The sequence below is a fragment of the Trichechus manatus genome, unplaced genomic scaffold, assembly GCF_000243295.1.
Source record: "Trichechus manatus latirostris isolate Lorelei unplaced genomic scaffold, TriManLat1.0 scaffold00024, whole genome shotgun sequence".
NCBI lineage: Eukaryota > Metazoa > Chordata > Mammalia > Sirenia > Trichechidae > Trichechus > Trichechus manatus.
In genome coordinates, this window is record NW_004443960.1 from 22,727,206 (window position 1) to 22,739,130 (window position 11,925).

An 11,925-nucleotide genomic window follows, 5' to 3' on the forward strand; every position below is an offset into this window, starting at 1 on the left:
ATAAAATATATATTATTTACTAACAAGTGTTTGCCGTATCACGGTGGTAAGAAAATCCTCATCATTCTCAAATGGCCAGATTTAACAGACAACTATATGGAAGTCTAGAGCTACTAATTTCCCAGAAGAAAAGGGAGTAAGGGCCAATTGATAATGGAAGAACCTGATGGCTTACAGACCCAAGGGTTTTATCTTGTTTGTTTTAAAGGCGCCACAGTGCCTCAGGGAGGTAATGGTAGACCTGTCTGAGAGAAAGGAAGAAAATGGGACCCTGCTGCCTCTTCTTTTCCTTGACTCAGGGTGAACTGGGGAAGAAAGGCAAGATGCCACACTGGCTGGGGATGCCTGCCACTAGAGCTCCATTTCAGACCAGAGAAACAGGCACTTTATTTGACACGATAGCAAGTTATTCACCTCACCAAATCGTTACTTTCTTTTCTCTATAGGGCTTTTTATTTGAAGACCTCCAGTTTTTAGCTAATTTAAAGATAGTGAATAGGATTTGTTCTTAAAATCTTTGATTCTATATCTACAGGCTTAATGTGGGCCAGACTGTTCATTTCCTGCCTCAAGGTAGCACCAGTTGATTTCATATTTAACTTGATTGTGGCATGTGATTGTGCCCCACTGGGAGGGAAAAGCTACAGGTTGGGAGGTGTTTCTGACCGGAAGTGTAAACCAGTAGATGCCATCTCATCTGATGGGATTAGAACTGGTAGTTGGTTAATAGAAGAGGTCAGTTGTAGGAAGGAATCATAATAAATTATACGTCATGTCCTGAGCATTTTATTTTAACTTAAATGTACATTAATTTGCCAGTATTTTGATGTAGCTCAGGGCCTTTTCTTTGAGTATTAATCAGGTGATTGGTGTTGCCTAGTGTCTTCCTTGCATAAAGTAAAACTGTAATACAAGGTTCCTATCAGTTTAAATCTCTTTAAAGGAAAGAAGACCTTAAAGGCATATTTGTTTAATAGTCTAAGGGTAAAATCCTTCTAGATCTTTATGATTTCTCCTTCATATTTGTTATAACTATCTAGTCTGTGCCTAATTGATGTCAGCTTTTTCAATAAAATCTTTCTGTAGTCTTCAGCTTAGTTTCCATGTATGCAACTCCTTTTACTTGAGTATTGAGTGATTTTCTGTATAGAGAGCGTCTAATGTGGTGAGAGATAAAAGAGATGCTGTTATTCTGCCTTTAGATTATACCTCCTTGAAATGAGGTACGTGGGGGCTGAGAGTCTGGTGAAGTCCATCCGAGAAGGGCTTTGGGCAGCAAGGGGCAGATGGGGAACAGGGGTCAGTAGAAGGGACAGTTATAGAGTGGTAACTGTATGGCTTGGGAATCCGATGTCTGGAATTCTAGTCCAGGTTCTTCCACCAACTGTGACCCTGGGCCATTTGGGGCCTTTGCTTCCTGATCTGGAAAATGAAGGAGTTGAGTAAGATCTTGAAGATCCCTTTTGGCTCTAACATGTTGTAATTCCATGAGGTAAAAGAGAAATGCTTAAAAGGAAAAGGCAAAGGAAATTCACCTCTTCTGAAGTGTTGCCCTCATTCTCTTCTGCCAGCCCAGATTGGTAGAGTCCTTTCCCACCATTTCATGTCTACACACATGCTCTTGGTTGTATCTCCTTCCACCTCTTTCTGGATTAGGGGGTCACAGTGTGAGCTGCCTGGTGTGTGTGTCCAGGGGTGTGCCTGGCAGGCTTTTCTGATGCTGTGAATCTCTGAGCCCCACATTCTAGGCTTGCTGCCTTACGAGCATTCATTCTCTTTCTAACCCTCACGTGTGACAGTTAACTCTTGTCAGAGGAAGTTGCCTGGAAGAAACTTCTCTGGGCTGACGTGGGGTCTGTGAAGAACAGTGAGCAAAGCTACCCATGAGAGTATTTTGTTGGCTGCCTGTCTGGAGTGGCACGCAGCCTAGAGGGAAGTGCAGCTTTATCAGAAGGAGCTTCAGGGAAGGAGGTCTGAGGCAGCCCTCAAGCAGTGAGAATGTGTTGATTAGTATTATGGCAGATGATTTGATCTCTGAAGTGCTTTCCTGAATAGCCAAGACATTGAGTACTATTTCAGAGGCAAATTTGATCACTGCAGGCTGGTGTGTGTGTTGGGGGGTGGGGAGTGCTGTTTCGTATCATTGTCTTAGGTCAGGCCCTGCCATTTCTCATGTAGAGTCTCCTCACTGTTGCCCCAATGATTTTTTCCTACACACAGATGTGATTATGACATTTCCCTCCTCAAAAACCTCAGACAGCTTCATTTTGGCTCCAGGATGAAATTCAAAGTTAAAGTAACTTAGACCAACCGTAAAGTCTTGACTCCATTCCATCTTCTAGTCTCTTTCTGCCCCAGTTTTTCTTCTCTACCTCCTACTACTCTTTCTTGTATCGGACGCTCCAGCCATACCTAGCTGTTTCTCTAAAACACTGTAATTTTCAAGCAAGGGCCAAACTTGGTCACGTTCGTGTTGACTGCTATACTTAGCATGATACCTAGTGTCTTATAAACACGTTCTTTCTGCTTCATTGAATGAATAAGAGTTAGGGACCATCTGGGAAAGAATAATTCAGGTTAAAGGAACCAAACAGAATTATGAGTAGCTATTACATGTTTGTGAAACAGTGAAAAACCTAGACTGCAGGGCAGCCTGGGAAAATAGGCAAATTATAGAAGGTTCTAGAAGTCAAGAGAGGAGTTTAGATTTAATATTAAAGGAAATAAGAAACCATTGAAGGTTTTGAGTGGAAGAATCAACATTTAAAGTGAGTAATCTGACCGTGGTGGGCAGAATGGATTTGAGTGGGAAACCAGTTAGGGAACAGTTGTAGTGATCCAGGTAAGGGTCAAGTCTGGAGCTAAACTAGAGTAGTGTTCAAGATACTAGATATCATGCTAAGTATAGCAGTCAACACAAAAGTGACGAAGTTTGGCCCGTGCTTGAAAATTACATTGTTTTATGGTTGGAGGTTGATTAAAAAAAAAAATGTAAGAAAGAAATGGGAAGAAATAGCAGGTCTTGGAGACTGAATATGGGTCTTGATGGAGAAGGGTGAAGACCTGGCCAACTGGTAGTGCCATTGACACAGTTTCTTGTTAAACAAATTACGCAATAGTAAGTCAGTGGAGCTAAGAGAGGAGTTTGGAGAGCAAGAATTTGCCCTCCTGTTAGCGCCCGGTACTGCCAGGTAGAGCCAAGGGTTGTGTCTAGTTGTTAGAGTGTATTCTCATGGACGGTTTGGGAAAACAGGGAGCCAAGGTAAAAACAGTTAGCAAGCTATCTCTGAGCATGCTTTTGAAGGCAGAAGGAAGATGCAGTTTTGGGTGTACAGTCCGTTTCCCTCAGTGTACCTCTTTCCTTTTTCTTGTGGCGTACTGTTAAGTTTCACTTTCACTCGATGGTTTTGCTTATTTTTAAATACCATGTCCTTGGTTCTGGTGCATGACTAATTGCAGTCTTCCCCCATGTAGGGTCATCCTCATCCTTGAACACCACGCTGCCTTCAACTAGTGCCTGGTCATCCATTCGTGCCTCCAACTACAACGTTCCCCTCAGCAGTACAGCACAAAGCACTTCAGGTAGGCCACACCCTGACCTTGCCAAGGTCCATCTCAGAAAAAGGAAGGGGTTTAGTCAGAAACCTGTGGCTGTGGGTATTTTTTTATTCCCTCTTTTTAGGAAAATCAAGAGAATATATTGGTGAGGCTTTTAACACTGTTTGTCCCTTTTTTCACTTAGCAGTCATCTACTAAAATGATCAGTTTTTCGCTGAAGCACTTTCTCTGATCTGAGAGCCATCTCAGGTCTGTAATTAAATCTTATCACTAAAGCAGTTCTCATACTATCTGTGATGAAGGGCCTTTCTGTTAAAAAGAATTTCAAACCTCACAGACTAACACTTATGTAAAATAAAGCAAACATGAATTTTGAATGGCTAGAACAATAATTACCATATTTTACACAAATAACGTGCGCCCTCTGTTTGTTTGCCAACTGTCCCCTCCCCCCACACGGTATTTTTGTAAGCACACTATGCTAATTTTTTTACAGCAACATGTAAAAAAAAATTTGATATAGCAGCACTTATGAAAATAACCTCAAGGGTGGAGGTAACAGTTGGCAGACAAGCGTAGAAGGCACGCATTATTTGTGTAAAAATACAGTACACCCTTGAGAGTTATGACAATGTCAGATTGCTATCAAAGTTTACAAATGCTTGCTCTGAATTTTTACACTCATTTTGTCACAGAGCAGAAGTGGACAGGGTGTTGTGGCCAGTCCATGACCACACTTTGAGTGGCACTGACTTAAAGGACGTGCACTTTGTGAGACCAGTGAAAAAATAGTGGACGATGATGGAAGTTATACAGTCTCCCATGCCTTTCTCTTCCCCTCATATTTTTTATCATTTTTGACTTAGTTTACTGTGTTCCTGATTCCTGCACACCCACTAGCTCTCCGCCATTATTTATGAGGCAGCCCATATCGGGTAAAAAAAAAAGTTTTTTAGCGAGATAGTCCTAGGTTTTAGTCTTGGCTCTCCGTTTAGTAGGACCCATAGGCAAGTTAACCTCTCTGCTCCTCAGTGAAACGGGTGGATTAGAGCTGATGCTGGCAGAATCTAGCAGCCCAGTAGTCGGCGGCGAGGAGGCACCTGGGCAATATCTGCTGGGGTTACACCTGGAGTTGGGTCTACTTTTGTAGTCCTTTTGTCTTTTTTTTTTCTTTTCCTTCCATGATTAAACAACAAAGTTCTAAAATCTATTTAGTGACTTAAGTGACTCAAGTATGGTTATTAAGGTAAGGAGTTAACAACTGCTGTTTTAGAGCAGTTCAGAGCAATGGATTTTGTTGTGATTTCAGTTAGAATTTTGTGCACTGGACTAAGAATCGCAGGTCTTAAAACTGTAAATAGCAGATAAGTGGTCTGAGTGTTTTGAGGGGGGAGGATGTTTCCTTTTGATTTCCTATTTTTCTTTGCAGTTTAGTTTGATTTTGGGCAGTGTTAATTAAGTTTCTTTTTGTTTTTTGGGAGGATAGATGTTATCATTATTTAAGTTTTCTCCTTTCTGAAAATATTCTTCCCTTCCCCCACCCCCACCCCCCGCCCCTCTTTTTTCCTTTAAGTAGCCAGAAATAGTGATTCCAAATTGACATGGTCTCCTGGTTCAGTTACAAACACCTCTCTGGCTCATGAACTGTGGAAGGTCCCTCTGCCACCTAAAAACATCACTGCTCCGTCCCGCCCACCTCCGGGACTGACTGGTCAGAAGCCACCCTTGTCTACATGGGATAATTCTCCCATTCGTGTAGGTGGAGGATGGGGAAATTCTGATGCCAGATATACCCCAGGTAAGATGAAATACATAAGATGATTGCGTATGGATTATTTGCTGAACTAATCAGTGCCAACAGTCTAGTTTAACTAAGACCTGAACTGTAAGGTTATTACATTATCCTCTGTAAAGTGGAGTGAGAACTTAAGTGAACATATGATTTCTTATGCATTGTTATCTTTTGCAGTTTGTGTGTTTGAGTCTTTACCTGGTTTACTTAAGCACATTTACCCAAAGATTACAACATTCATTGATAAAGTTAATGGAATGGGGCTCTCCTTTTTCTTCCCCTTTCTCTCAGAAGTTCCTAAAATCTTTAGTAACTTCCTGCTCATAGCAGGCTTGCAGAATAACACCACGTTACACAGAGCAAAAAAGAAAAAACCTGTTGCCATCAAGTCGATTCTGACCTACGGTGACCCTGTTTGTTACAGAGTAGAGCTGAGCTCCATAGGGTTTTCTTGGTTGTAATCTTTATGGAGGCAGATCAGGCCTTTTTCTGCAGCACCGCTGGGTGGGTTTGAACTGCCAACCTTTAGGTTAGTGGTCAAGTGCAAACCATTTGTGCTGCCCAGCAGAAGCTGTTACTTGTCAAAGCTGGAGAAGGTAGGAGCAGCCCATCTGGGCCTTGAAGAGTGGGGCCTGTTTGGGTGGTAACTTCACCTATGCTTGGGATGACCATATAGTTTTTATTTACACAGAAACAATTGAGAGTGAAAGTGGGTGCTAGTGATCATACAGGGCCAACAGACATAAGCCAGACTGTTCAGGAAAACAGCGCAAATAGTTCCCCTGCCTGTACTCAGTCTGTAAATGCCTAGTGTCGGATTTGTACTGGCATCATGTTCTACCCCCCTCCCTACCCCACACCCCTCCACAAATTTAACTCAACGCTGTCTGCCAGTTCTACCAGAAAATATGGTCTTATTCCTCCTTTCTGCCCTGCCCAAAACCTACCAAATGTTCGTCTCCAAGCTGAAAATGAGTAAGAAAACCCCACTAACATTTTGTGATCTAATTTGTAATTTCTGATCTTCAGACAGGCCACAATAAAAATTTACTGAGATTTCTTGAGTTGAAAGTTTTAATTAAGTGAAAAGAATACTTGAGTCCTTTTCAGGCTATTAAATGCCAATGTGTGTCATTGGTGTCATGTATAAGTGGTTCTTCCTGGTCAGAGACTTCTCCAGCTAGGGGAGATGAGAGAGCTTAGGAGCCCACACGCTAGGTCGGCAAGGAGGGCTGGGGGAGTTGAGTGGGATCTGCAAACCTGTCAGAGTAAGCAAAGCAGAGGGGACAGCATGTGCCAAGGCTCACAAAACTGAGAAGGCTTAAGTGTTCCCTGTTGGAATTAGAGCATGGAGAGGTGGGGGGAGGCCAAGGTTCAGTGAGAAAGAGGTAGGCATGCCCTGTATTATGGGAAAATCTCCCTAAACCACAGGAAAGTATCTGGATCAGGACTTTGAACTGGTTCATTCAGGTTGGAACCCATGCTGAGAATTTGCATTTCTAACAAGTTCCCAGAAAGTTATACAAAGAGTCACTTAGTGATCTTGTAAAAAGTAGAGATTCTGATTCAGTATATTTGGGATGGAAAGCAAGGTTCAAACTGGACTGAACCAGTTCAAAGCCCTGGTTTAGCTGCTGTCCTTATGACTGAGTTACCTTTAAAATAGTTGCAGAAAGGGGAGTGACTTAATCATGTGTCAAAGCTCCAGCTGCTGGAAGGAAAGTGGATGGGGTGGGAGGCTGAGCAGGAGGCCATGTGAGAAATTCTTGCAGTAACCCAGACAAAAAAATGAGCAGTCACTGGATGCTCTGTTAACCCAGAACTGAAACCATTCCCAAAGCCCACTCTTCAGACACAGATTAGACAGGACTAATCTGGAAAGGGGAAGTGTGCTGTCACATTGTGAGGATTGTAGCTAACGTCACAAAACAATATGTGTATAAATTTTTGTATGAGAAATTTGCTTGAGCTGTAAACTTTTCACCTAAAGCACAATCAAAAAAGAAAAAAAATGAGTGGGCAGTTTCAAGTTTTTAAAACAAACCCCTTAAAACTTAACGCCTTGTGGAACATATGCACAAAGTAGTAAAATAGTGTGTTGTGTTAGGTACCTCAGATAATCAGAAACGGAGATCTTTCCCAGGTGATGCCATTTAGAGATAGTTTTAGCTTATAAATGAAAAGATCCCAGAAGGGATATGGCCTTTAGTGGCTCACTACCCCACCCTGCTGTGTGATTAGCTGGGGAGCCTCACGGAGCCTGCTCTCCCCAAAGGCAGAGCCACCTGTCACAGGAGTTAGTGCCTGGATCAAGGTGGGATGAGCCCATTCTGGGTCTAGGGAGAAGGTATCCCATGTAGAAGTGCAGGTAAGTAGTCAAGGAAGCGAAGGAAGCCAGGTGTCAGGTGATCCTGCTGAGTAACTGTAATTTGACTGGAGTGTGTCTGTCCACAAGCTTGGAAACCTGACTCATCCTTTTCTGTGCTTGTTTCACAGGTTCCAGCTGGGGTGAGAGCAGCTCAGGGAGAATAACTAATTGGCTTGTTCTAAAAAACCTCACACCTCAGGTAAGAATACCAGGCACCCTGGTTATGTATGGATACACCAGGGCAATGGGACCAAACGTCTTCAGTCTTGTGTGAGTTGGAGATGAGGACTGCCAGGGCATCAGCTCCTCTGAGGTGGTTCTGAGTGGAGGTCAAGGCAGAGCCACGCAGAGGAAAGAGCTGAGGACTGGTCTTTAGATGCCTCAGGCGGGCTGGGGTCTGACCCAGTGGTTACCTGTTACCCACTGTAATGTGCATAAGGGTAACCTGGGAAGCTGGCCAGAAATACAGGTCCCTAGACCTCACCCAAGAGACTGATTTACTAGGTCTGGGCTAGAATCTGGGAATCTGCATTTTTATGAAGGCACGGGTATGGTCTTTGGACCACATTGTGAACCTCTGGTCTGCTTTTTTAGATTTGAACTTTTTCTTAGCCCTGGACCACCCCACATCTGGAGGCCATCCCCTTTCCCCCCAGGGAGCAGTGCCTTGCTGAATCCTGTCCTCAGGGCAGAGAAGAGGGAAGATGTGAAGCCACAGCAGGGACAATGCTAACTAAGGAACTGGGGACCTGGGGACTGTCCAGGAGTCTAGAGGCTTCGAAGGCTTGGCTCTGGGACCAGGAGAGGTGGGGAAGGGGGCACCACAGCCCATCCTTGCAGCAAGAACCAGTGAAGAGTGGTGTCAGAAGGACCTTGGGGATGGAAGATGGAAGCAGCATCCCAGCCCAGGACAACCTCCCTGGATGGTCATCTGATTGACTGTTCCCTTCCCTCCATTTCCTAGATTGATGGCTCAACTCTGCGTACTCTGTGCATGCAGCATGGCCCACTGATAACATTCCACCTGAACCTCCCACATGGAAATGCTTTGGTCCGTTACAGTTCAAAAGAAGAGGTAGTGAAGGCACAAAAGTCTCTGCACATGTAAGTTGGCCATTCTGCTCGTGACACCTGGAAAACGCCCCTGTGATTTTTAGTTTGGAGCTCCCTCAGTTGTGGAAAGCGCATATATGAGCGCATAGCTGGTGACACTGTGCCTGGCTGTGTGCCCATACACGGGGGCCCCGCCATGAAAGCACATTGCCAGCAGCTATAGCCCTACTGCATTTGGGGTTGCAAGGTCAGTACTTATAAGGGGAAGCATCACACTTGCTCAAGATGGCCCTAGAAGATCCCTTAGATTGCCCAGGGAAGATGAGAAACAGCATCTTGAGAGCCCACAACTGCATGCATGGAGGCAGTTCCTTCTGGGTATGGCAGGCAGGGCCCATGAGAGCTCCAGGTGGATATGCCCACCTCAGGCTGCCTCCAGGGCGTGCTCTCTGAAGGGAGGGCACGCTGGCTAAATGGTGCCTTCTCTCTCTCTTCTCCCCATTCCTCCCTTCCCACCACCCCCCACTGCTTTTGAGTTAAGCCAACCCTTGCAGTCTGCCGAGTCTTCACCATGCTTGTCTGTCTCTTTCCCCTCCAGGTGTGTATTGGGGAACACTACTATTCTTGCTGAGTTTGCCAGTGAAGAGGAGATCAGTCGTTTCTTTGCACAAAGTCAGTCTCTGACCCCTTCTCCCGGCTGGCAGTCTCTTGGGTCCAGCCAGAGCCGGCTGGGCTCCCTCGACTGTTCCCACTCGTTCTCCAGCCGGACCGATCTCAATCAGTGGAATGGTGCTGGGCTGTCGGGAACTAACTGTGGAGACCTTCATGGCACTTCACTCTGGGGGACCCCACATTATTCCACAAGCCTGTGGGGTCCTCCAAGCAGCAGTGACCCCCGGGGAATTAGCAGCCCATCCCCCATTAATGCTTTTCTTTCTGTTGACCACCTGGGTGGGGGTGGAGAGTCCATGTAACAGTGTAGATGTCGACTCACAAACTGTGACCTCAAGACACGAAAGAAAGGAGCACTAAGTTGGGCTTGCAGCCTGCAGCCAGGGGCCACCTGTGGGAACCGCTATTCTCTGCACATTTTCCACTTTGTTTTCCCCAAAACATATCAGTTTGAATACTTGAATCATGCAGGCCAATATTATAATGTGAAAAGGTATCTATCTATTTACACTCCCAAACAGCGCCATACATGCTAAACCATATAGAATGAGCTCACTTGTGTGTATACATCATGTTTAGCCTTTGGAATCTTTTTGTTCTTTTCCCCTCTTCTCTATCTCCCCCTCCCCCTCCCCCTCCCCCACTTTTTTTTGTTTTGTTTTGCAAAACCATTTTTTGGGCTGATAATGTATGAGCTTTTAACTTTGCACTGAATGATGTTCTCTCCGGCTAATCGGCAGTATGGGGGGGGCAGCTGTTCCAGTGTAAATGTTTACTCAAGGACGTTCTTAAAAGGTGTGCGCTCTCTACTATGCCTTGATGTTTGCCTACCTTATTGTGGTATTGTGGAGTTTAAAAGATCAAGTTATGATACTGACTTAGGATTATTAATGAAAGTATTGCACCAGTTCTTTCATGATGTAAAACTAAAGAATTTCGCTCTGCAGTTTGAAAAACTGTGGCCACAGCTGTGACTTGCAGCCCACCTGCCACCCAGGACGGGCCCTGCACTTTGAATAGGCTTACCATTTTGTTTTGAAGGTTCCCATGTTGAACCTTCTTGTTTACAGATTTTTTTGTTTGTTTTTTGAGAAAAAAAATGTTTACTCTTTCATCATTTAAAAAAAAATTAAAAGACAAAAAAAAATGGAGGATGATTTAAAAGATGCTTTCTATCTCTGGGAAAAAGGCGCAGCATTTGGCCATGTTCTTTTGTTTTTTCTATTCCTGTCCTAAATCAAAGAGCATGGTTCTCAGGAAAACCAGTTCCCCAGTTAATAAAAACAAAACAAAAAAAAAAAAAAAAAAACTCCTTGTAGTTTCTTATAGGAAAAAAAGAAAAACCCCAACTTTTAGCACTGATACTACGTATTGCTCTGTTAAAGAATTTTCTCTGCCAAAAAAAGAAAAACGCTTAAAGCTGGAGTTTGACATTCTGCTTTCAGATGCTGTCTTTTTATTAGTGAGTGATGATGGTTTGCTAATAATCAATAGGTAATGATTTTTTTTTTGTAATCCCATCAAGTGGCTATATATGTTTCTGCTCTCTTGTGACTGTGTTAATGTTTAACTGTTGTACCTTAAAGCCGAAATCAGTAACTATGCATACTGTAACCAAGGTATTGGGCTTACAGAGTTGTTTGTTGTATAAAGAAAAAATTTTAAATGTTGTTGCAAAACTTAACGAGTTACACCATTTTTAAAATTTCTTTCTCCCCTCCCCCCTTTGTTTTCTTTGCCCACAAATGGTATTATAATGCTTGCTTAGTCAAAGAAGAGAGACTAAACAAGGGTAAAAATTTTAACAGCGCAGATTTGCCATCATTTCATTGCCTTGATTCTAACTGTTTGTGTCCTAAGATGCAAAAGAAGTCAGTGGCTTTTAACTGTTTACAAATAGAATGTGATTGTAAAATGTACAGTTTGGTTGTGTTTGAATTATGAAATTTCTTCAGATATAATAAACCATGACTTTTTGGCTGCTCAACATTAATTGTCTCTTTTTTGTGAATTTATTTGTAGGCTCTTTTTTATAATGACAGTTTCAAAGTTGCCATGTATGAGGGTTCTCATAAAGCAACCGATTCAAAATCTAAGCAAATATTTGAACATTTTATCCGAACTTATCCACAACTTCACCCTGAAATAATGTGAGAACAATGGGAAACTGTAGCTTGCTCCTTCCTACCCTCTTTGAGCATCTTTGGGATCTTGTTGCTCAAAACACTTGTGTGACTTCATCTTCCCCACCATTTGTGCCCATCTCAAGCCTCAGCAAGAGATCGTTCGGAACATGAAGCTTAATGACTTGACAGTGTACTAGTGTTAACCTCTCATACCTCTGTTACAATACAAGAAACGCCACAACCTGGACTGGCCTTTTCTTCCCCTTCACGGCCCTCACTTCTCACCGCAGGAGCTCTGGGGCAAAACCTGTGTATGTATTTCAGTGTATGACTTCAAATCATGTTCCACCTTGCCA

The 11,925-nt window shown here is 43.4% G+C and overlaps 1 protein-coding gene across 4 annotated transcripts in view; it reads left to right on the plus strand.

Annotated features, from left to right (window-relative positions):
• The window catches only part of TNRC6A (trinucleotide repeat containing adaptor 6A), a 105,631-nt gene extending 94,030 nt beyond the window's left edge, over positions 1-11,601 (plus strand). For 3 of the 4 annotated variants that reach the window (XM_012554635.2, XM_023728532.1, XM_023728533.1), the window contains 5 exons: positions 3,475-3,582; positions 5,135-5,356; positions 7,847-7,917; positions 8,683-8,822; positions 9,370-10,752. In XM_012554635.2, the coding sequence (XP_012410089.2) occupies positions 3,475-3,582; positions 5,135-5,356; positions 7,847-7,917; positions 8,683-8,822; positions 9,370-9,745 (917 nt within the window). In that variant the 3' untranslated portion in view covers positions 9,746-10,752. Of the gene's footprint in view, positions 1-3,474; positions 3,583-5,134; positions 5,357-7,846; positions 7,918-8,682; positions 8,823-9,369; positions 10,753-11,465 lie in introns of those variants that run through there. The other variant, XM_023728534.1, reaches the window with a different exon arrangement.
• The last annotated feature ends 324 nt before the right edge of the window (positions 11,602-11,925 follow it).